Source organism: Oncorhynchus kisutch, linkage group LG6, assembly GCF_002021735.2.
Source record: "Oncorhynchus kisutch isolate 150728-3 linkage group LG6, Okis_V2, whole genome shotgun sequence".
In the NCBI taxonomy this organism is placed as follows: domain Eukaryota; kingdom Metazoa; phylum Chordata; class Actinopteri; order Salmoniformes; family Salmonidae; genus Oncorhynchus; species Oncorhynchus kisutch.
Window position 1 is genome coordinate 52,582,556 of NC_034179.2, and position 25,663 is coordinate 52,608,218.

General features: G+C 40.6%; 1 protein-coding gene across 3 annotated transcripts in view; it reads left to right on the forward strand.

Moving 5' to 3' along the window:
• Positions 1 to 22,455, forward strand: part of gabrg2 (gamma-aminobutyric acid type A receptor subunit gamma2) — a 66,596-nt gene extending 44,141 nt beyond the window's left edge. The window contains exons 7-10 of one of the 3 annotated variants that reach the window (XM_031826929.1): positions 5,785 to 5,937; positions 11,298 to 11,503; positions 16,159 to 16,182; positions 18,800 to 22,455. In XM_031826929.1, the coding sequence (XP_031682789.1) occupies positions 5,785 to 5,937; positions 11,298 to 11,503; positions 16,159 to 16,182; positions 18,800 to 19,081 (665 nt within the window). In that variant the 3' untranslated portion in view covers positions 19,082 to 22,455. Of the gene's footprint in view, positions 1 to 5,784; positions 5,938 to 7,467; positions 8,110 to 11,297; positions 11,504 to 16,158; positions 16,183 to 18,799 lie in introns of those variants that run through there. The other 2 variants (XM_020485901.2, XM_031826930.1) reach the window with 2 other exon arrangements.
• The last annotated feature ends 3,208 nt before the right edge of the window (positions 22,456 to 25,663 follow it).

The window sequence follows — 25,663 nt, forward strand, 5'->3', positions numbered from 1 at the left end:
GGATGGATCCGTGCGTAGAGAAAATATTGCTATGACAACTAGAAAATGACAGCATGTGCAGTACAGTATGAGTCTGATTGAACAGACCCCATGCCTTCTGTTTTGGGTTTGGAAAGCCTGCCCTAATTGCACTGTGTGCTGCATACCTCTAAGCTATAAGGGTGCATCTCTTTACTGGCGAAGCGCCAGGTCTACCGCCAACCACCGCAATGGCTTGCCTTCACTAATTAGATCTTGTCTTTTTGAATTGCAGATTATCTTATTTTTCCTAGCACATCTGGGATTAGAGTTTGCTCATCAGTGCTCTGATTGTTCTGTGAAGGGGATAAGTCTCCCCTAAACCAGTTCAAATGGCTAGCAAGCGGAGGAAGATAAGGAAATAAATGTATTAGATATGGGGAGTGGGGACTGACTGGACTGGGAGTTAAAATTCAGATCTGGGTGGTTACGTAAACCCCAGATGTGGTAGTCCGATCCTGGACCTGAGACCATGGTGGTAATCTCTTTGAACAGCGGGCACACTATTCCCTGACTAAGACATGCTGTATAATCCTCTGCACATAGGCATTAATAAAGACCCTAGACAGACACTGTAATGGCTGTGTCCCCACTCCCCAGTGTATTGTGCTGCTCAACATCCCCTCTTATAGTGTGGCTGAGCCCACAGTCATGCTTACCATCCTTTCTCATAGACTGTGCTCTGTGGTTATGCATACCGTCTCCTCTCATAGTCGACCCTTGACAGCGAGGCTGAGGCCCTAGCAAGACATCATGCCATCCTGTCACCAGATGCCTCTGACCGTGGGACGGCCAACATGTGCCGCAGGTCCAAGCCTGCCTGTCTCCATCTTGCCAATTTATAGGGGGTGAGAGAGATTCTCCTGTGGCAGCAGCTTTTCTACTAGTCAGCAACCCAAGCTGGGATTACCATATCCCATCTCCTGAAAGCAGTCGCCCCGGCAATATGCAGCCAGCAACATTCCAGGGACTGATGTTTCAGCATTTCCTCCGCCCATCCAAAGACAATATTTCTTTCCATCTACAATAGGAAATTTAACTTCTTTTTTACCACAGTAATCTTGTTGCAGTGGGATCTGGGATGGTAGGAGTACGAGCAGAGCGAGGCCTGTGTTGTGTGTTTAATTCTATCTAGCAGTCCCAGAGGTTTTAACAGTGTGCTCTGAATGATCTTCCTTGCCAAAACATTATTGCATTCCATAAATCTTTACAGGAGAAGACGATTACATCTGTGAGGTTTCTTACTAAATTGCCTGCATCAGGAAAATGTGCAGCTATACTAATACAAACACAGAAAGCAATATCTCAATATAAACAATGAGTTCGATTTTGAGTCATTGTTTAGGCAATATGGTGGATTTTTCACAGCATTATAATTTTTTCAAAATGTTTCTGTTTTATAGAAGAGCAAGAGGTCTATTTTGAATAGAACAAAACAGAAAATCTCCAACCAATAGCCCACCAGTTAGGCTAACCATTAGACGAGGGAGAAATATTTTAACCCACATAGGCTAAATGAATCCAAGATCTTCGGTATCTCAACCTGCACATGGAAGAGGCTTCATCTTCATTGGCATCACCCAACCAAAACCATTGAGCCGATTTCCAACCATCTTTAATGTTCCTGGATAAGGGCCTTGCATTTTCATGCGTCAAAGAGAAGTAAAATAAATATTATAAATATATTAGGTATAATCCCACCAGAAGAGTTGCCTGCCTGTGAGAAGGAAGCGTTGCTTCATGCATTCCCACGGTGTGAAGATTAAAGGAGGACAGGCATTTCTACACCTACGCCATTTGTTCCATTATCTTGTGGGCTGACAGATCAGATCTTCTGACAGAAAGAGAGGAGCTTTGAGGTGTGTGTGTGTGTGTGCGGACATTCGTGTGCACACGCTAGGCTGTCATTAGGGAGAAGCAGACAGGGCCCTTTGATGTCCTGGAGTGCACTGAGAAATGCATTGGGATGAGCCGGCAACTTCCCTCACAGAAGCTTTGTAGATTTTGTGGAGGGAGAGAGAGAGAGAGAGGGAGACCTATGCAGCACATGCCAAGGACACAATATTACATTTCACTAAATAATTTGGGAGGGCTATTTTTAGGGCTTTTACTGAAACACAGAAAAAAGAAAAGAGGAGAGCCAGGAATGGTGAGCCGTGGGCCATGATAATGTGTGATGTGTCACTGCTGCCGTGCCGTGCGCAGCCCCATCAAAACATGATTGGGTTGTGTTGATCAGTGGTGTGTGTATCAAACGTTACACCCTATGTACTTTGTTCATCACAATGTCTACTGCACTCATGCAATGCATACATGGGATTAACCAGATACAGTTGAAGTCGGACGTTTACATACACCTTTGCCAAATACATTTAAACTCAGTTTTTCACAATTCCTGACATTTAATCCTAGTAAAAATTCCCTGTCTTAGGTCAGTTAGGATCACCACTTTTCTAATGTGACATTTCAGAATAATAGTAGAGAGAATGATTTATTTCAGCTTTAATTTCTTTCATCACATTCCCAGTGGGTCAGAAGTTTACATACACTCAATTAATATTTGGTAGTATTGTTTAACTTGGGTCAAAAGTTTTGGGTAGCTGTCCACAAGCCTCCGACAATAAGTTGGGTAGATTTTGGCCCATTCCTCCTGACAGAGCTGGTGTAACTGAGTCAGGTTTGTAGGCCTCCTTGCTCGTACACGCTTTTTCAGTTCTGCCCACAAATTCTCTATACGATTGAGGTCATGGCTTTGTGACGGCCACTCCAATACCTTGACTTTGTTGTCCTTAAGCCATTTTGCCACAGCTTTGGAAGTTTGCTTGGGGTCATTGTCCATTTGGAAGAGCCATTTGCAACCAAGCTTTAACTTCCTGATTGATGTCTTGAGATGTTGCTTCAATATATCCACATAATTTTCCCTTCTCATGATGTCATCTATCTTTTGCACTAGTCCCTCCTGCAGCAAAGCACCCCAACAAAATTATGCTGCCACCCCGTGCTTCACGGTTGGGATGGTGTTCTTCGGCTTGCAAGCCTCCTCCTTTTCCTCCAAACATAACGATGTTATGGCCAAACAGTTATATTTTTGTTTCATCAGACCAGAGGACATTTCTCAAAAATGCACAATCTTTGTCCCCATGTGCAGTTGCAAACTGTAGTCTGGCTTTTTTATGGCGGTTTTTGTGCAGTGGCTTCTTCCTTGCTGAGCGGCCTTTCAGGTTATGTCGATACAGGACTCGTTTTACTGTGGATATAGATACTTTTGTACCTGTTTCCTCCAGCATCTTCACAAGGTATTTTGCTGTTGTTCTGGGATTGATTTGCACTTTTCGCACCAAAGTACCTTCATTTCTAGGAGACAGAACGCATCTCCTTCCTGAGCGGTATGACAGCTGCGTGGTCCCATGGTGTTTATACTTTCGTACTATTGTTTGTACAGATGAATCTGGTACCTTCAGGAATTTGGAAATTGCTCCCAAGGATGAACCAGACTTGTAGAAGTCTACAATTCTTTTTCGGAGGTCTTGGCTGATCTATTTTGATTTTCCCATGATGTCAAGCAAAGAGGCATGAGTTTGAAGGTATCCTTGAAATACATCCACAGGTACTCCTCCAATTGACTCAAATGATCAGAAGTTTCTAATGCCATGACATAGTTTTCAGGAATTTTCCAAGCTGTTTAAAGGCACAGTCAACTTAGTGTATGTAAACTTCTGACCCACTGGATTTGTGATACAGTGAATTAGAAGTGAAATAATCAGTCCGTAAATTGTTGGAAAAATGATTTGTGTCATGCACAAAGTAGATGTCCTAACCGACTTGCCAAAAGTATAGTTTGTTAACAAGAAATCTGTGGAGTGTTTGAAAGCAGGTTTTAATGTCTCCAACCTAAGTGTATGTAAACTTCCAGCTTCAACTGTATATCTAGCTATCGTATCTCTATTTTACCTCTCATTCATTTGCTAGCTCCACTCTTGTGTTGTCCATTGAAGGAATAATAATGTTTGCCGTGGTGAGAGATAATGGAGTTCTGAGCTACACAAATTAACAAGGTGATAAACAAGAAAGCTGAGTGTTTCATGACAACAGGAAGGCATTTTTGAATTGCTACTGATACATTCGCCTTGATCCCTAATGGAGGAGGTTGTCGATATCCTCACCTCAAGTCTCTATCAGGAGAGCACTGTTCTCTGTAATGACTGTAGGAAACACTGCCAGAGATGTTCTGTACTGTTGTGCAGCGGGGGTGTCTTGCACTAAGGTAGTATTTGAGTCCGTTGGCGAAGCCCATCATTATAAATAGTGGAGGGTAATGCAATGTGGCTAGGCCACTGCTGACCAAGCTCAATAAATGTATTAACTGGCAGTTTCTCAGCTGCCAGGGGCTCTCTGTGCAACTTCCAGGCCTTAACGTATGTAATGTTAATAAAAAACAAATAGTGGACCACAGACCCCTCAGATCATCCTTCATGTCTCTCTCTCCTCCTACCAACTGCCTCGTCGGCAGAAAATAGCATGGAGATATGAGCGGTAATGGTGCTCTTTCTCCCTCTCTACCACTGTACTCGGCTATCTAATGATGCCATCAGTGTGGAGGTGAGGAAAGGTGTAACCTGGGATTGATCACAAAGTCCTGCTGTGTGCACACACAGATGTTGGTGTTTTGCAGAAATGGCAGACAACGTGTGTTTCTTTTTCTTTCTTTTTTTTTTTACTCGTGAGATAAATTACCAGGTTGCCAAATTGCTTGGTGCTTTATTAATAAAGCCAGCTGTTCTCATTCCATCCGAGGTGCAGCGCTGCCCCACTCGCGGAGCAGAAAAGGGGCTAGGAGAGTATGCTCGATGCCTCACAGGCTTACGAGCACAAAACTATAGTAGGGGACAGGAGGGTTTCTGACACAGCTTACATTGTGGTGTTCATCAATTAGTGTACAACATACGGTGAGCTCTCTGTAAACCTACACATGCAGTGTGAGCTGCTTGGCACTCTCACAAACTTTGTAACTCCATATAGCAGACAGAATAGAGCAGATCCCGGAAGGTGTAGGAGGCAGGGATACCCTGTGATGAGGGAAGATGTAGTCTTCAGGATGGATGTTGTGATGTTATGTGCAAATCGGATTTCCAGTATACGCAATACTAAAATCCCACATATTTACCTACTCCTGTCTACTGTTTATGTGTTGACTGTATGGCATTTATGTATTTCTCTATGGTAATTCAAGTTGTATTGACTGCATTGCCTTCCTGCATATTATGTTTACTGAACAAAAGAATACATGCAAATGTAACAATTTAAAAGACTTCACTGAGCTACAGTTCATATAGGGAAATCAGTCAATTGAAATTAATTAATTAGGCCCTAATCTATGAATTTCACATGACTGGGTAGAGGTGCAGCCATGGGTGGGCCAGGGAAGGCATAGGCCCAACCACTTGGCAGCCAGGCCCACCCAATGGGGAGCCAGGCTTTATTACAGACATAAATACTCCTCAGCAGCACATAAACCCCCCCCCCTCCCCCCTCCCCCTCCGCAATACACATTGGCAAAGGACAAATGCTCCCCAATAGGGATGAAAACACATTTGTGCATACCATTTGAGAGAAAGAAGTTTTTTGTGTGTATGGAAAATGTCTGGGACGTTATATTTCAGTTAATTGAAACAATTGCAACACTTGTTGCATTTATATTTTAGTTCAGTGTAATTTCCATATGGTGATTCAATGTTCGCTTTCTCTCTTGTCGTCTCTCGTCTTTAGGAGACTACGTTGTTCTGACAGTCTTCTTCGACCTGAGCAGGAGGATGGGTTACTTCACCATTCAGACCTATATCCCCTGCACCCTCATCGTTGTCCTCTCCTGGGTCTCCTTTTGGATCAACAAGGATGCTGTACCTGCTAGAACATCCTTAGGTAACAACAAAGCAATACAAATCTCATCAATCGAATTCAAGATAAATAAACAGAGAGAATAAGAGTGATAATTCTGCCTCTCTCCTGTATTTAATCTCATCAGATTCACAATCAGCCAACCTAGCCCCAACACAAACATAGGTTTTTGCACCTTTATCAGTAGAGTTCATTAGCAGTGTGGTCCCTAATTAATCTCGGTCTCTCATAAAATAGGACTTGTTGTGGTCCAGACCGACCTTTAGCGCCCAGAGAGGGCAGCTGCTTCAGTAACTAGTCCATCTTGATTCTATGAGCCCAGCCGAACGCATATGTTTTATGCAAAGCTCAGGGGAGATGCAGCATCTACGTAAAAATGCAGGGGCCAAACTTTGCTTAAAGCAAAAGGGGGATGTGTGAGGAGAATGTGTGAGCTATTGAACCTGCCCCTGTCTCCGAAAGGGTGGCCATCTTCAGAGAACGTCGTCTTTTAGTTACATATTCCTTAGTCAGCTGCTTGTGCACCTCCAAGCCTCTCGACCCTGACCACAAGCACTCACACCAGGATCTTTGAAAGTATTGCTGAATGTAAATCAATCCAGTTCACGGTGTAACGGTTTTCTTCTGACCAAAATGCAGCGTGGTTAGTGTTCAACATATTTAATAAGGACAATAAACGTGAACACTACAAAATAACAAATGTGAAAACCAAAACAGTCCTATCTGGTGCAATGACACAAAGACAGAAGACAATCTCCCACAAAATACCCAAAGAACATGGCTGCCTAAATATGGTTCCCAATCAGAGACAACGATAAACACCTGCCTCTAATTGAGAACCAATCTAGGCAACCATAGACGTCCATAAACACCTAGACTTAGGGAACACACCATAAACATACAAAACCCCATAGACCACCCAAAACACATAAATCCCCCATGTCACACCCTGACCTAACCAAAATAATAAAGAAAACAAAGATAACTAAGGCCAGGGTGTGACACACGGACATCCACTTCTTATCATAGAAGAGCTTTTTGACTTTTAGAAACAATGTTATACCCTATTACTGTGAGAGGTTGATTTATTATTAAATGTACTGCCAGTGTCTATATCTTATATATATATATATATATTTTTTTTTTATAATCTTCATAACATTTTACTAATATCATGACAAATTGAGTTGCCTGCCAAAATGTAAATGGAGTCAAATAGCTTAATTTCCTTCCCAAAGATAACAGGGAGGTAAATGTTGGTTAGCTAGCTGGAAGGATTAATGGCTGTGACATAATTCTTAATCCTTCAGTGCCATCCAACCAAATATCACAATCACTCCAGGCACCCCTATGGATATTACAACATTAATCTTGAGGCATGATGATGTCTCTCGTTTTGAATAAAAAATTGATAAATAACAACCAGATTAGCCTAAAGCCCTCATGATATATTAGAGTGACTTGTTGAAGAGCTGGAGTGTGTGTTTGAGGCAGGGATGTTGGAAGATGTACACGATAAACACATATCTATGCTATCTGTGTGCTTCGTTAAAGGGTTTCCCCCGATGAAGTATCTCCCTCAACATCATCATGTCTCTTACATGCACCAGATGGCTGGTGGTAAGGCATGGTATGAACATATTGGCTGAATTCGAAAGCATGGATACGTTGTGGATCAAGCGAACCAAAACAGCTGGTCCCTATGCCATCCGTTATGGGAGACTACACGTCATACTGTGTCAATTGGTTGCAATTAAACAGACAGTGCATTTCATAATCCTTTAGTTTTGTGTAATCCAGTACTCTAACCCTTTCCAGAATATTTTTTTCTGATCACTATACTAAATTATATTGTTTCATTGGGTTCCTTTATATTTGTGGTATAAGTATGATATGGATTATGTGTCCAGATAAAGCACTTTGGTATAACCTGCTGGAATGAAGTATGTAATGCATTTTAAACCCATAAGGATAAAATAGCAAGCTCTATTCATTTACAGAGTGCTAAAATTGTTCAACCATCCCCACTGTATATCATGCATATTTTATTTTGTTCAACCAGTCTGAGATTCTTCCATTCTAATATGATAAATACATTTTTGTACAGAAAGTTTATTTAGAGTTTTTGTATCTTTTTTTCTCACATCTCTGAGACCATTGAGTAGTAGATCAATCCTCAATAAACAAAGGCATACTCTCTCACAACTTTTCATGTTATTCTTCTACATCTCCTACATTGTTTAATGCCTCCAATGCACAAAATCCCCAAATCCTAGAATCCAACATCCCTAAAAATGTGACCAACATCCCTAAAAATGTGACCAACATTACTAAAAATGTGACCAACATCCCTAAAAATGTGACCGACCACCTCGATTAGGTGGTTGGTCACAGCTAGCTAGCTAAATAATGAAGTTAGCTAGCTAAACATAAACCATAATCCCAACCCCATAGCTACAGTACAAACTGAATGTCATAGCTAGCCACCATGCATGAAATGCTGTAGGATGATTCTGCAGGTAGCTAAAGCTAATCAAGTAGGTTCAATGTTAGTTAGCTAACATTAAGCTATAACTAGCAATGTAAATGGTTTTTTGAGATACTAATACAATTACTACTCAGATTATAAGCGTAACATTAGCTTGCGAGACAGCAAGCATTTTTTTAAAGCTAGCGAACAGTACGATTTAACTTGCAAAATAACGACTGCCTGACAAAATTATGAATTTACAATATCTGAAAACTTTATGGCAGACTGGAACCACTTTAAATAAGACGTCCTGTGTCTTTTCTGTTTAAATTGTAGCTAGCTACAGCTTGTTTGGCCCTTTGTGTCAAGTCACTCCAGTTTACACTGACCGTGTGCGAAAAGTAGTCTATCACAAATTTCTCCTTTTCCCCATCTTTGACGATAGTGCCTGCTAAATTAAGTACAGTAATTTTGTTGAGAGTAGTAGCAACACCACCATGGCTAACATTAAATCTTTTAAAAAAAGCAGTGGTAGCAAGGATTATCTACACATACTGAGCAGTTCATGTTAGACAGACGCGAGCTGCATGGCAGACTAATCCAAACCTATCACTCGGCATGTCAAGCCCCCCGTTATCTCATTCAATAATGGCTGGCGGGAAGGTTCCTGACTTTTTCCGTGGCTAAACCAACTAGGCTTGTAAATTAACAATTGTATTCATATTTACAGATGGCATACACGTTTGTTATTAAGGCACATGGGAGTTCACATGTTCAAGAAGGCACTTCTCTATCTCAAGGCATTCAAACTGTTAAACAGCCATCACTAACACAGAGAGGCTGCTGCCTATGTACAGACTTGAAGTCATTGGCCACTTTAATAATGGATCACTAGTCACTTCAATAATGCCACTTTAATACTGTTTACATATCTTGCATTACTCATCTCTGTATTTTATACCATCTATTGCATCTTGCCTATGCCGCTCGGTCATTGCTATTTATATATTTATATGTATATATTCATATTCCATTCCTTTACTTAGATTTGTGTGTGTTAAGTAGTTGTTGTGGAATTGTTAGATTACATGTTAGATATTGCTACACTGTCGGAACTAGAAGCACAAGCATTTCGCTACACTCGCGCGATAACATCTGCTAATCATGTGTATGTGACCAAAACTATTTGATTTCTGCCAAAAATAATAATAATAACATTTAAAAAAATAATTATCCTGTGAAATTATGACGTGTTGAAGTCGGAAGTTTACATACACCTTAGCCAAATACATTTAAACTCAGTTTTTCACAATTCCTGATGTTTAATCCTAGTAAAAAGTCAGTTAGGATCACCGATTTATTTTAAGAATGTAAAATGTCAGAATAATACTAGAGAGAATTATTTATTTCAGCTTTTATTTCTTTCATCACATTCCCAGTGGGTCGGAAGTTTACATACACTCAATTAATATTTGGTAGCATTGCCTTTAAATTGTTTAACTTGGGTCAAACATTTTGGGTAGACTTTTACAAGCTTGCCACAATAAATTGGGTGAATTTTGGCCCATTCCTCCTGACAGAGCTGGTGTAACTGAGTCAGGTTTGTAGGCTTCCTTGCTTGCACATGCTTTTTCAGTTCTGCCCACACATTTTCTATAGGATTGAGGTCAGGGCTTTGTGATGGCCAATCCAATACCTTGACTTTGTTGTCCTTAAGCCATTTTGCTTGGAGTCATTTTACATTTGGAAGACCCATTTGCGACCAAGCTTTACCTTCCTGACTGATGTCTTGAGATATTACTTCAATATATCCACATAATTCTCCTCCCTCATGGTGCCATCTGTTTTGTGAAGTGCACCAGTCCCTCCTGCACCCCAAAGCACCCCCACAACATGATGCTGCCACCCCGTGCTTTCACAAGTGGTATGGTGTTCTTCGGCTTGCAATCCTCCCCCTTTTTCCTCCAAGCATAACGATGGTCATTATGGCCAAACAGCTCTATTTTTGTTTCATCAGACCAGAGGACATTTCTCCAAAAAGTACGATCTTCATAGTCTGGCTTTTTTATGGCAGTTTTGGTGCAGTGGCTTCTTCCTTGCTGAGCAGCCTTTCAGGTTATGTCGATATAGGACTTGTTTAACTGTGGATATAGATACTTTTGTACCTGTTTCCTCCAGCATCTTCACAAGGTCCTTTGCTGTTGTTCTCGGATTGATTTGCACTTTTGCACCAAAGTATGTTCATCTCTAGGAGATAGAATGCGTCTCCTTCCTGAGCGGTATGATAGCTGCGTAGTCTCATGGTGTTTATACTTTCATACTATTGTTTGTACAGATGAACGTGGTACCTTCAGGCATTTGGAAATTGCTCCCAAGAATGAACCAGACTTGTGGAGGTCTACAATTCTTTTTCTGAGGTCTTGGATGATTTCTTTTGATTTTCCCATAATGTCAAGCAATACATCCACAGGTATGCCTCCAAATGACTCAAATGATGTCAATTAGCAATCAGAAGCTTCTAAAGCCATGATATCATTTTCTGGAATTTTACAAGTTGTTTATAAAGGCACAGTCAACTTAGTGTATGTAAACACTAATTCTCACTGTAATTGTGATACATTGAAATATAAGTGAAATAATCTGTCTGTAAACAGTTGTTGGAAGAATTACTTGTGTCATGCACAAAGTAGATATCCTAACCGACTTGCCAAAACTACAGTTTGTTAACAAGAAATTTGTGGATGGTTGAAAAACTGACTCCAACCAAAGTGTATCTAAACTTCCGACTTCAACTGTACGCCTGTACGCCAACTGCTCAATTGTAGCTTCTTAAATAGGTCACAAATGGTATATGTTACCCTTTGCTGCTATAACCTCTCTTTACCCTCATCTTGACCCTCTTGTCCATTGACAGGCATTACCACTGTGCTGACCATGACTACGCTGAGTACCATAGCCAGGAAGTCGCTGCCTAAGGTATCCTACGTGACGGCCATGGACCTCTTTGTGTCCGTGTGCTTCATCTTTGTTTTCGCCGCTCTGATAGAGTATGGAACACTGCACTACTTTGTGAGCAACAGGAAGCCAAGCACAAAAAAGGACAAGAAAAATAAAAACCCGGTGAGTGTTGTATATCCAAAACAAAGTAGGCCCACAAGTGGTAAATACAAAATTGTCAGATTTTCTCTCAGGGAACTTATAGTATATGTGTACATTTCTCCTCAAAGAATTTAACATTTGAGCTTAGAGTGTTTTCACAGAGTTCTAACCTTATTTCCAGCCTCTGAAAGCTTTACCAATCACTCTCACTGTATTACTGTAATGTATAGCCAACTACTACTAGGTTCCCTTAAGGGAGAAGTCATTGTGAGTGCCATGCAGTCTGCGTGAGAGGCACGGGATAGATTGAACCTGTACTTAATCCACACCACAGCTGTGCAGTTGTAATTTAGACCTTTGTCACATGACCAGACGTTTTCTTATGGGCTACAAATCCCCACAACATCATGGAAGCTAAAGTGAAAGCACCTGAGTTAGCTAGCAAGGTACTTAACAGGCTGTGGGATGCTGCTGTTTCAGCTTTTTTGTAACTAAGATTTGCTTTTGGATATAAATGTGTGCAGGATGAATGAGTAATGATCTGGATGTTCTCACCGAGGTTGTTCTCACTGAGGTTCTTCACATGGTCTGCCAAGATATGTTGCAGAAGCCTTTGACTGAGCTCCTTTTGATCTTCATGAATAGTTAAGAATAAAACAGGAAATCGAGGAAATAACATCCTTTAATTTCTCATAGGCTTTGGGTGTAAGGGTCACTCAGTGAGGGTGATGTGTGCTACTAATTACATATTATATGTCGACTAAACTGGTCAAACTAAGTGCAGAATCAAGCTTTAGGATCTTTTAAACGTGTAAAACAATGATCAGCGCGAACAGACAAACCGACATCAATTGGTGTTTCATGGAAAAAGAGAGAGCTCCAATTCAGACGCACGCAATAGAGTGCATGTATTTTCGTGGGACCCGAACGTTTTAGCCCGCCAAAGGACGAGGGCGCGCGAGATTCTCACAATGAATGCCCCATTTGAAAGCAGACATCGCGCTGAAGACATAGAAACTGTTCCTGGATCCGTAGCTGGTTGGGAAGGGTGGGGGCGATGACGTCAAAGTTGTCCCAACTTTTCTGTTGCCAAGAGAGAGTTTCGGAGAATGGCTGCCCTGAGAGTTCTGCTTTACATACAGACATAATTTAAATGGTTTTAGAAACTTTAGAGTGTTTTCTATTCAATAATTATTATTATATGCATATATTAGACATTTTGGACAATTTTTGTTTTGTTTACTATGGGCACGCACTTCCTCCAAAGGGGGCAGTATTCAGCCCGATCCCCAAGAGGTTTTAACAGGCTGTGTGATGCTGCTGTTTCAGCTTCTTTGTAACTAAGATTTGCTTTTGGATATAAATGTGTGCAGGATGAATGAGTAATGATCTGGATGTTCTCACCGAGGTTGTTCTCACTGAGGTTCTTCACATGGTCTGCCAAGATATGTTGCAGAAGCCTTTGACTGAGCTCCTTTTGATCTTCATGAATAGTTAAGAATAAAACAGGAAATCGAGGAAATAACCTCCTTTAATTTCTCATAGGCTTTGGGTGTAAGGGTCACTCAGTGAGGGTGATGTGTGCTACTTCCGGCGCCGACAGAGATGGCCGCCTCGCTTCGCGTTCCTAGGAAACTATGCAGTATTTTGTTTTTTTATGTGTTACATTGTTACCCCAGGTAATCTTAGGTTTTATTACATACAGTCGGGAGGAACTATTGGATATAAGAGCAACGTCAACTCACCAACAGTACGACCAGGAATACGACTTTCCCGAAGCGGATCCTCTGTTTGGCCTACCACCCAGGACAATGGATCGGATCCCAGCTGGCGACCCAAAACAACGACGCCGTAGAAGGGGCAGACGGAGCGGTCTTCTGGTCAGGCTCCGAAAACTACTCGCCAATGTCCAGTCTCTTGACAACAAGGTAGACAAAATCCGAGCAAGGGTAGCATTCCAGAGAGACATCCGAGACTGTAACTGTAAACCACATATCCTGAGGCTGCATTTATTGTAGCCGGGGATTTTAACAAAGCTAATTTGAAAACAAGGCTCCCCAAATTCTAACAGCATATCAATTGTGCTACCAGGCCTGGCCAAACCCTAGACCACTGTTATTCCAACTTCCGCGATGTATATAAGGCCCTCCCTTCGGAAAAGCTGACTACGACTCCATTCTGTTGCTCCCAGCCTATAGAAACTAAAACAGAAAGCTCCCGCGCTCAGGTCTGTTCAACGCTGGTCCGACCAATCGGATTCGACTCTTCAAGATTGCTTCGATCACGTGGACTGGGAAATGTTCCGCATTATGGCGAACAACAACATTGATGAATACGCTGATTCGGTGTGCCTCCGCAAGGCAATCAAACAAGCTAAGCGTCAATACAGAGACAAAATGGAGTCACAATTCAACGGCTCAGACACGAGAGGTATATGGCAGGTTCTACCATCAATCACGGACTACAGAAGAAAAACCAGCCCCGTCGCGAATCACGGTGCCTTGCTCCCAGACAGACTAAACAACTTTTTTGCTCACTTTGAGAACAATACAGTGCCACTGACACGGCCCTCTACCAAAACCTGCGGGCTCTCCTTCACTGTAGCCAACGTGAGTAAAACATTTAAACGTGTTAACCTTCGCACGGCTGCAGGCCGAGACGGCATCCCAGGACGCGTCCTCAGAGCATGCGCAGACCAGCTGGCTGGTGTGTTTACAGACATATTCAATCTGCTGTCCCCACATGCTTCAAGAGGGCCACCATTGTTCCAGTTCCCAAGAAAGCTAAGGTAACTGAGCTAAATGACTACCACCCTGTAGCACTCACTTTCGCCATCATGAAGTGCTTTGAGAGACTAGTCAAGGACCATATCACCTCCACCCTACCTGACACCCTAGACCCACCACTCAATAACCTCACACTCAATGTCAACAAAACAAAGGAGATGATCATGGACTTCAGGAAACAGCAGAGGGAGCAGCCCCCTATCTTCATTGATGGGACATTAGTGAAGAGGGTTGAGAGTTTTAAGTTCCTCAGCGTACACATCATGGACAAACTGAAATGGTCCACCCACACAGACAGCGTGGTGAAGAAGGCGCAGCAATGCCTCTTCAACCTCAGGAGGCTGAAGGAATTTGGCTTGTCACCAAAAACACTTAAAGTTTTACAGATGCACAATCGAGAGCATCCTGTCTGGCTGTATCACCGCCTGGTACGGCAGCTGCTCCACCCATAACCGGAATGCTCTCCAGAGGGTAGTGAGGTCTGCACAACGCATCACCGGGGGCAAACTACCTGCCCTCCAGGACACCTACAGCACCCAATGTCACGGGAAGGCCAAGGACAACAACCACCCGAGCCACTGCCTGTTCAACCCGCTATCATCCAGAAGGCGAGGTCAGTACAGGTGCATCAAAGTGGGGAACGAGAGACTGAAAAACAGCTTCTATCTCAAGGCCATCAAACTGTTAAACAGCCATCACTAACATTGAGTGGTTGCTGCCAACATACCGACTCAACTCCAGCCACTTTAATAATGGGAAAATTGATGTAATCAATTTATCACTAGCCACTTTATATTATATCATGTTTACATACCCTACATTACTCATCTCATATGTATATACTGTACGCTATACCATATACTACTGCTATACTACTGCATCTTGCCATCTTGATGTAATTAAATGTATCACCAGCCACTTTAAACAATGGCACTTTATACAATGTTCTCATACCCTACATTACTCATCTCATATGTATATACTGTACGCTATACCATCTACTGCATCTTGCCATCTTGATGTAATGTATCACTAGCCACTTTAAACAATGCCACTTCATATAATGTTCTCATACCCTACATTACTCATCTCATATGTATATACTGTACTCTATACCATCTACTGCATCTTGCCTATGCCGTTCTGCCATCCCTCATTTATATATTTTTATGTACATATTCGTATTCATTCCTTTACACTTGTGTGTATCAGGTAGTTGTTGTGAAATTTTTAGGTTATATTACTGCATGGTCGCTACACTTGCATTAACATCTGCTAACCATGTGTATGTGACAAATACATTTGATTTCTAACCATTTTATGAAAAATAAAACATAATAATGTCCTGTTTCATGTTATGATGGTATTTGTTCAGATATCTGCATTATGCATGAGAACAACAACAGGTAATTTATAATCAATCTACTAAATGTATGCGTACTGGAACTGATTAGGTAATCTAAGGTATTTTAAGTTAGATGGAGAAAGAGTATAAAGCACTACAAATCCATATTCAATGTGTTTTATCTAGATACAAATGCCATTAACTGTACAAAAAAATGACATTGTCTTGTTTTGGTGTAACGGGTCAGCTTTGAGCCTTACTAGGATCAATATCACCCCTAAACCATTGATGTCAAGTTTGTTTTTATCATGGATATAGCACATCTCTAAAGGTAGATTTGGCTGGAGATCAACCTGGTCTCCAGTGTGATGTGTCCTGTCATGCACCTTCCCCCTTCTGAATGTGTGTGTCTCTACAGTATACTGTTCTCTTTCTACTTTTGATGTTCTTTTGATGTTCTCTATGTTTTTGTTTATTACATGTGTTCTTTTTTGTGTTGTTCTCTTTTAATTCCACATATTCTCTGTTTCCTGTTGGGACAAAAGCTCCTCCGGCTCTTTTCCTCAAAGGTATATTGGCTTCAGTTTCAACTATTGACTGCATGTGTCTGCTGCATTTAGCCTCTTTCTGGCCCCAGCTAGCGCATTGCACTGCTACTTGTCTGTTTTAGATACCCTTTCCTTACCTTTACCTCAGAATCTCTTCCGCAATACCATCACACAAAGTGCTCACAGGAAAGTGCGGAGGCAGCCAGACGTACTTGTGTAGTGACAATATTACGCTCTTTCAACCAGTCCACACACGTCGCTAGTAAAAAGATGGCATGCAATGGTTTCATTCTGGCTTTTTTTCCCATTTCTTTCTGCCTCACACTGTGCAATTTTGACTGTAAACCGGTGGCATCTTTTTCTCCGCTATCATTTAACCTGCCTGTGTATTTGTGGGGCTTTTAACCTGACGCTTCCTCTAGAGTCAGCAGAGCCTTAACAGACTGAAGTAGACAACCCCTACACTGTGCTAGGCCTCATTAGTAGTGATCATCTTAACGGCTACACACGCAGCAGAGTAGATTCAGCCCCAGTAATCTTCATACACTCACAGTGCAGAGGGTGCTACTGAAGAGCTATATTTAACACTCAAGTAAAGAAGATGGTGTGCTTTCAAAACCTGAATCACCCTTAATCTATGGTATGAAAGAACATTTCTTAATGGGGTCATTTGACTGAATTTAAATACCATTAGTCAGAGAATACTGTAAGTCAACATTTGAACCAGCCATTTATAGGAAGAGCATTTTCTATAGCTATTTGAAATGGACAAACAATCAAAAAAAAATGTACTACAGCTGACACTAAGCTTAGATTAAAGTGGTACGGATCCAGAGCAGAGGCCTGTGTTTCCTTCAATCATTCCTCCCTAGAGGTTGTCTACTTTCATCTGGTTAAAGCTGCAATGCCACTGTTTTGTTTTGCAAACCCTGGCCACGCTGCAGTATCTGTGTTCGTTACACTGCTTGAGCTAGCTCCTACCACACCCTTCCTTCTCCCGTGCAACCCCACTTTGGGAACCGGGTCACATGACCTGATGCTGCTCCCTGCTGCAAATCCCCCGGCGGCTGTCAATCAATCAGGCAATATTGTGGAACCAGCCATGTATCGTTTTCAAAGGGACGACAATAACCCTTGTGTTCTAGTGCTGGGCAAATTTGAGCTGCAGGGAGTGAGTTAAAGTCAAATCAGTGTTTTGAGCTTTTATGATGACACATGCCTTAAAAACAATTTACCCCAATGCTTATGGCATTTGAGAAGTGGTACTTGACACACATATGATTCATTTTTATAAAGACCAAACATTCGGAAAGCAGTATGATTACCTAAACATAGTACTGGCACGGCATCACATTGTAAATATAGCTACAGTAAAGGCTCATGAAGAGCAAAAAGGCTTTTGAAAGAGGCTTTGGTCTCCATTCAGTTAGTAGCGATTCCATTCAGTTTATTTTAAGCGGGGCAATACATGTAACTACGTCATTATATTTCGAAGTGACTCATACAGAAAATATGACGCTGAGTCAGAGAAAGCTCATTATTAAAGTTGATCATGAGAGTTAAAAAAAAAAGAATTAAAGGTGGCGTGTTGTTTTGCGATAAAAGACCATGAAAATGCCCTGTTTGAATGCTAATTGTGCCTCTTTTGACTGATGGAGCAAAGGACCCGCTGATGTCACTGACCTATTTTAGGAATCATCTGAAATAAAACGCTGTGCCCTGAAGTGGTGAGCAGGCTTAAATGGAAGATGATTTAACCCATTTAGGGACAGGAAATGGAGGATGGAGGAACAGTGAGTCCCTGCTCAGGAGTCTTTCTTATCATACAGCTTAAATCATAAGCGATTTACAATAAATTCCCATTTCCTCCCTCTGAAATCCATACAAGGGCATCCACGTACAGAACAAGAATTGGTCCCGCTTTATTTGAAGTGCATCTCATGAAGTCTTCATAAAGCCTTCATATAGACTTCATAAGCACTACATAGATGCTTCACAAATAATCTATTAACAAATGTCATGCTCTATAAAGATTCATAATGTGGCATACGTGTGTGACGTAACCGTACAGATATTTGTTCACATTTGCATGAAATACGGTTAGAGATGATTTGTGACCCATTTATGTAGTGCTTACGAAGCCTATTTAATTGCTTTATGAAGCCTTCCTTAATATTCACTTCAAATAGTGCAGGACTGATGTAATTTGAGTGAATCGTAATGCGAAAAGGGACTATGGTTTAGCTTTGGGACTAATGATAACCACGATACTCCTCGTGTTTTCCCATGACGTGCAACAGCAGAGCTTATAATGGGTTGCCCAGCACTAGCATCATCTTTCTGCTAAACAAAGTGAAACTACACAATGTTTCTGACAGAAGCTAAACTTCTTTACCCTAAGGTGTAATTTACATTACGTGTTCCAATGGGAATAGTCCATTGTCATCTTTAAGCCACTCTAATTAAATGCAGGTGCCACTGATAAGTAAACATGTATTTGCTGACATGCTTAAAAAGATCCCATCGGCAAGTGAAGATGCAAATTACATTTTGTATACTAACATAAAGAGAGACTAAATTAGGTCCCCTGTGCTGCCTCTTAGACTCTAGTCGCTAACTGTGCTCTCTTTGTTATAAGCAGACACCTACGGTGGACATACGCCCTCGCTCAGCCACCGCCATCCAGATGAACAACGCCACCCACATGCAGGAGCGGGATGAGGAGTATGGCTACGAGTGCCTAGACGGCAAGGACTGCACCAGCTTCTTCTGCTGTTTCGAGGACTGCCGCTCCGGGGCCTGGCGGCACGGGCGGTTGCATATCCGTGTCGCCAAGATAGACTCGTACGCTCGCATCGGTTTCCCCACCGCTTTCGGTCTCTTTAACCTGGTTTACTGGATCTCCTATCTCTATCTCTAGATCCAGCGTGTAGCCAGACTTAGAATATATGTTCTGCTCCAACTAGACCATTTTATCAGAAGGGGACCCACTGAAATGTTTTCCTTTTCCTTTTGTTTCTGTTTGATTTTTCTATGTTTGTTCATTCATATTTCTCATAATTTCTTTATATGGTTGAAGCAAAAGTTGTAGCAAAACCATTAGGCATGCAGGGATCTGGAGTCCGATAGTGGGTACTACGACTGTGCTTCGGGTAAGGCAAGAACCTAAGTTCACCGTAGTGATTCTGCAGGACTACATTTTCCAGATTCCCTTTGATCAGATAATTGGTTTACGTAGAAGGTAATCACAGTCAGGGCCGCTTCAATGTTGTTGTATCTGCCCTTAGTCAGTATATTAGATCACAGTAAACATTTTCACGGTAAACAAACTTCATTCAAACTGAAAAAGTATTAAGGCATGTTCCCGATTTCTTGCATTAACAAGTCACGCATGCGCCGTAGAAGACAAACGGAAGATTTGACATCAGCTTATTTTCCCCATCTTTTAAAATATGCATTTACTTATTGCTGTATTCCATCCATCCAAAATACAAAATAAGCTAAATCTCAAGCACTTTAATAGCTATGTAGGTCGAACAGTAAGTATGATTTTCAATGATAATTTGATAGCTAGGTTTCTTTCATCTAACTGTGAAACTTTACTTTTACACAGTTAAACATGCATTTTTTGAATGTGTGGTCAGGAGCGCTAGAAAATACTGTTTATGGTCAATGGTCAACTGTACAGACACTGTATATATTTTATTATTATGTAGTGGTTTTCATTTATTGCATGCACCTTTCAGGCCCAAAATCAACACGTTTTAAAGGGGCAATCCACAGTTGTTACATCCATTTACCGACATATAAATTAATGATATTCTCATTGATACTTGAAGTTATAAAGGCCTCATGAGCTTACTTCAACTGTCCTACCCCATCCCAACTCAGCATATAAGCTCGTTTTACTCCAATGTTTGTGAACATTGTAAATGTAAACAAACACTGTTTAGCCTCAAAATATGTTTAAATCCATCATTTAGATTTCATGGATGGTCAGTCCTTGTATCAATAACCCTGTCTGTAAATTTAAGAGTGGTTACATTTCTTCAGGCCCATCCCTCAGCTTTTTACAAAGACAGAGGTGGGGTCTCTGTTTGTTATTGTTTAAACTGTGGATAGCCCCTTTAAGGTCTTCTATTGTTGGCTATGGATACAAAAAAAAGAACACTGCTGATTATCCATCTGGATTTCGTCTTACTTTTTAGGAAAAGTAGAAAATGAGACAAAGTCAGATTTTGTCTTATAAATTAACGTTAATCTCTACCAGTATGTATTACAAGAGGATCAATCCAGACCTTACTGGGAAAACGTTGGTATATCAACTTTTATTAACTTGTCGACTGCTCTGAGAAACTCTTCCCTTTCAAACACTTTGCTATTGTTGGCTATCTTCAATTGACACACAAGTATGGCTGTGCTGGCTCCTTTGGGAAGTGTGTAGATAAGAAATAGGCATCAAAATCAAATGTATGGTTTTCTTACATCAAAACATATTTTCTTACATCAAAACATATTCTGCTCCCTTTCTCTCCCCCACAACCACTCGGTGGAAGTGAATTTCATGCAAACACATCAGGCAGTGTTTTACTTCATTCAGCTGGCACGTTGAGTGTCTACAATGGAAGCGGCTGTAGTTCTGAATGCGTACACCCATCAAAATGCCAAAACTCTCAGTGACAGAAAACAAACTCCCATTTGTCATAAGACTGAACTGCATTACTTAGTCACTGCATTAAAACAGGATCCATTCCATCTGTCTCCATGGGTGGTTTAGAGGGACTTAAGGCAAAAACAAACCATTTAACTTGAGGAATATTGATGAACACGACGGCTCCATGGAGAAGAAAGCATCTGCTTGTGACCAGACCAGATGCATAAGCCTTACTCTCTTTGAAGAGAAACACTGTGGAAATTACAATGATCTGACGCTGAAAATGTATTGAAAGATCTGGGAGAAGTTCAGGAATTTTTTGTTGTTGTTTGTTTTGCTTTTCTGTGTTTACAATGGATCATTAAATCATTCATGTGTCAATACATCATCACTCATTTATAGTGTGGCACATTGTGAATGTCAACATAAGTACTCAAACTATTTGTGCTTCACATCATATGCTAATGGAACGCTTACAATGCAACTTATGGGGTACTTGTATACCCAAATCATGGCCAACCTGTTCCAAAAGAGTACCTTAGCTAAAGGCAGCCAGAGGATGTTAAAGCAGTGCTTTAATCTAGACCAGGGTTTCCCAAACACGGTCCTGGGGCCTCCCATGGGGGCACATTTTGTTTTCTGCCCTAGCACTACACAGCTGATTTAAATAACTCATCATCAAGCTTTGATTATATGAATCGGCTGTGCAGTGTTCGGGCAAAAAACAAAACTTTCCCCCCTGGGAGGACCCGGGACCAAGTTTGGGAAACCCTGATCGAAATGAATAAGTCATTTTACTGTACATATTGTAAATCACATGATATTGTGTACATAGTAGATCACAAAAGGAAACAAACACTTATCAAACCCTTCAATTTTTGAAAGGGGCAATGATATGTTTCATTTTCTTCATGTATCCCCTTTCATTGATATCATTATTATCATTGCATTATGCTGGACTGTGTGGGATAATGTAGGGCAGGTGTATTCTACGAGGTCCGGAGCCTGCTGGTTTTCTGTTCTACCTGATAATTAATAGCACCCACTTGGTGTCCCAGGTCTAAATAAGTCCTTGATTAGAGGGGAACAATTAAAAAACTGGCTATGAGGTCCAGAGTAGAGTTTGAGTGTTGTAGGGTATTTTTCAAGGAAATCGCCGTGTTTCCCTATTTAGAAAGCCCTCAACGAAACAGAGATGGAGAATGTCCTTTGTCAACAATATCATAGAGACATAATTTCGTTCTATAATGAATTTATCTTGTTGTTGTTGTATTTTCTATGTTGTGGTCTACATAGGCTCTAAAGACCAGTAATAGTCTGTTCACTGAATGGTATGACTAAAAAGATAGGTGGCAAAGTTACTTATTACAGCCTCAATTGACAATATCTTTTCAGACATTCAACTGTGATATTAGCTACTCCCTGAGGTACTGAAAAGACGTGCTACTCTAGTCTAAAGTGACCGTCAGAGTTTCTACATTAAATTGTAAAGTTTCTTAGCAACAACTGTACTACCCATTTTCAATTGAATGAAGTGGAAAGTGAGTGGATTTTGAAGCTCTTCCCCTTGTGCATTCACTAGTGGTCCTCTATTTTGTACCTGTTGCGAAGCTATCACTCAGTACAAGGTTTTGTCTTAAGGGTGTGTGTGTGTTTTTTTTCTCACTTGAACAGAAAGGAATGGATTTTTTGGCCACTTGATAGTTTACTTCAGTTGAAATGGAGAGGAATGTAAGGGTGTGGAAGAACAACTTTAAGTGCCAAACTTTGACACAAATGTGATACATCCATTCAGAAACCCATAGTGTTCAATGATCTCTTAGTCAAAATGAACTGTTATTTTGCGAAATATGTTCGAAATGGGAGAAACGCGCTTTGTGTTCTTCGAGAAATAATATTTAACAGATATAATTTACTATTAACACATACATACACGAGACATTATTTGTATACCTTCATTTACCATTATTACATTTCACAGACGCTGTTATCCAGATCAACTTGCAGTAGTGAGTGTGTACACTTTCTGTACTGGTCCCCTGTGGGAATTGAACCCACAACCCCTGGTGTTGCAAGTGCAATGCTCTACTAACTGAGCCATACGGAACATTATCTCATGGTCTATAGCTTATGAACAAATATCAAAGCACAAGGACCAAACTGTGCATTAGCTTTATCTTAATGCCTCTGTCTCAGAGACACACTTTCATCCATTCAAGTATAACCTTTGATAAAGAGAATGAGATAGCATCTTTTTTTGTTTGTTTGAAAGAAAGGCTGAACGAGCACATTCAGAAAGTAGAGATGTTTTTAACTGTGAGAAAGTAGTTACTGAGGTATCAAGTGTATGTATGTGGTTTATAAATACCCAATGACCAACCAGTCATATTGAACGGTGCTGGCATACTAAATTTGATTATTTATATCAACTATTTAAATGTTGCTTTACTATACACACAAAAAAACATTATATTGTATTTTTGTGATTTCTTTATTTTCTTATGTTAGTTTACACACATATGGTATGGTACATACAGTATTACACATAGTTAAAGGTTTTGGAATTCTCCTGGTACTTTGAAGGAGATCATCATAAAAGATAGTGTGCACACGATGTATAGGTCAATCACAAATATGAATATATTTAACATTTAGTTAATGTGGTATTGCTCAGCTTATTTTAATTTGGCCTCCATCTATTCGACCATCTCATGACCTAATTTAGGTTAGAGGAGGACAGAGCATTCAAAGATAAAAGAAGACAGAGATATTTTATTTTGGGGAAACTACAAATAAGACCTATGTGAAGAGCACATGTAAATAATTTCTATAGTTATATACTTTGTCAGACTGGAGAAAAAAAATATACCAGTCAAAAGTTTGTACACAGCTACTCATTCCAGTTTTTTCCCCCCCACTATTTTCTACATTGTAGAATAATAGAGAAGACATCAAAATTATGAAATAACACATATGGAATCATGTATGAACAAAAAAATATATATATATTTTATATTTGAGATTCTTCAAAGTAGGCATCCTTTGCCTTGATGACAGCTTTGCACACTTGGCATTCTCTCAACCAGCTTCACGAGGTAACCTGGAATGCATTTCAATTAACAGGTGTGCCTTGTTAAAAGTTCATTTGTGGAATTTTTTTCCTTCTTAATTTGTTTGAGCCATTCAGTTGTATTGTGACAAGGTAGGGGTGATATACAGAAGATAGCCCTATTTGGTAAAATACCAAGTCCATATTATAGCAAGAACAATTCAAATGAGCAAAGAAAAATGACAGTCCATCATTACTTTAAAACATGAGGGTCAGTCATTCCGGAACTGTGAATGTTTTTCAAGAGCAGTCGCAAAAACCATCAAGCTCTATGATGAATCTGGCTCTCATGTGGACTGCCACAGGAAAGGAAGCCCCAGAGTTACCTCTGCTGCAGAGGATTTCATTAGAGTTACCAGACTCAGAAATTGCTGCCCAAATAAATGCTTCACAGCGTTCAAGTAAAAGAGACATCTCAACTGTTCAGAGGAGACTGCGTGAATCAGGCCTTCATGGTCGAATTGCTGCAAAGAAACCACTGCTAAAGGACACCAATAATAAGAAGAGACTTGCTTAGGCCAAGAAACCCGAGCAATGGACATTAGACTGGTAGAAATCTGTCCTTTGTTCTAATAAATCCAAAGTTTTGATTCCAGCCACCATGTCTTTGTGAGATGCAGAGAAGGTGAACGGATGATCTCTGCATGTGTGGTTCCCAACATGAAGCATGGAGGAGAGGATTTGATGGTGTGGGGGTGCTTTGCTGGTGACAATATCAGTGATTTATTTAGAATTCAAGGCACACTTAACCAGCATGGCTACCACAGCGTTCTGCAGAGATACGCCATCCCATCTGGTTTGCGCTTAGTGGGACTAACATTTGTTTTTCAACAGGACATTGACCCAAAACACACCTCCAGGCTGCTTAAGGGCTATTTGACAAAGAAGGAGAGTGATGGAGTGCTGCATCAGATGACCTGGCCTCCACAATCACCTGACCTCAACTCAATTGAGATGGTTTGGGATGAGACAGACCACAGAGTGAAGGAAAAGCAGCCAACAAGTGCTCAGCATATGTGGGAACTCCTTCAAGACTGTTGGAAAAGCATTCCAGGTGAAGCTGGTTGAGAGAATGCCAAGAGTGTGCAAAGGGTGGCTACTTTGAAAAATCTCAATAAAAAAAAATCTAATAGTTTAACAGTTATTTTGTTACTACATGATTCCATATGTGTTATTTCATAGTTGTGATGTCTTCACTATTATTCTACAATGTAGAAAATAGTAAAGATTAAGAAAAACCCTGGAGTGATACGTGTGTCCAAACTTTCCACTGTTACTGTATACAGTATACCACACCATAATTGCAGTACTGGGTACCTGGGTTCCAAAAACAAAATACATCTATTATGAATTCCATTCATATCTTAGTTGTTTGCCATCTCTGTATATTTATTGAGTATTGTACAAAAGGGACACTGATTAATTATTGTTAGGGTCTGCATAATATACTAAATGTACTGAAAAAATCCTTTTCATAAGGGAATTGCACACAGTTGTGGAATTTTGCAATAAAATGATTGCATTATCAATGTGTCTTGTTTGTCACATTAATGACTTGTGTTAGTCTATGGAATGGCATGCTATAACAAAACAAATGTGAAACATGACATCAAACATGACAAACTAACATTTGCTGCTAATTTCTCACGCTGTATAGACCATAGAATACTTGTGAGAACAGGTTCAAATCCTTATTGAACTGCGATAAAGTGGTTGGTGCTGTTCCTGAACAAAACAAG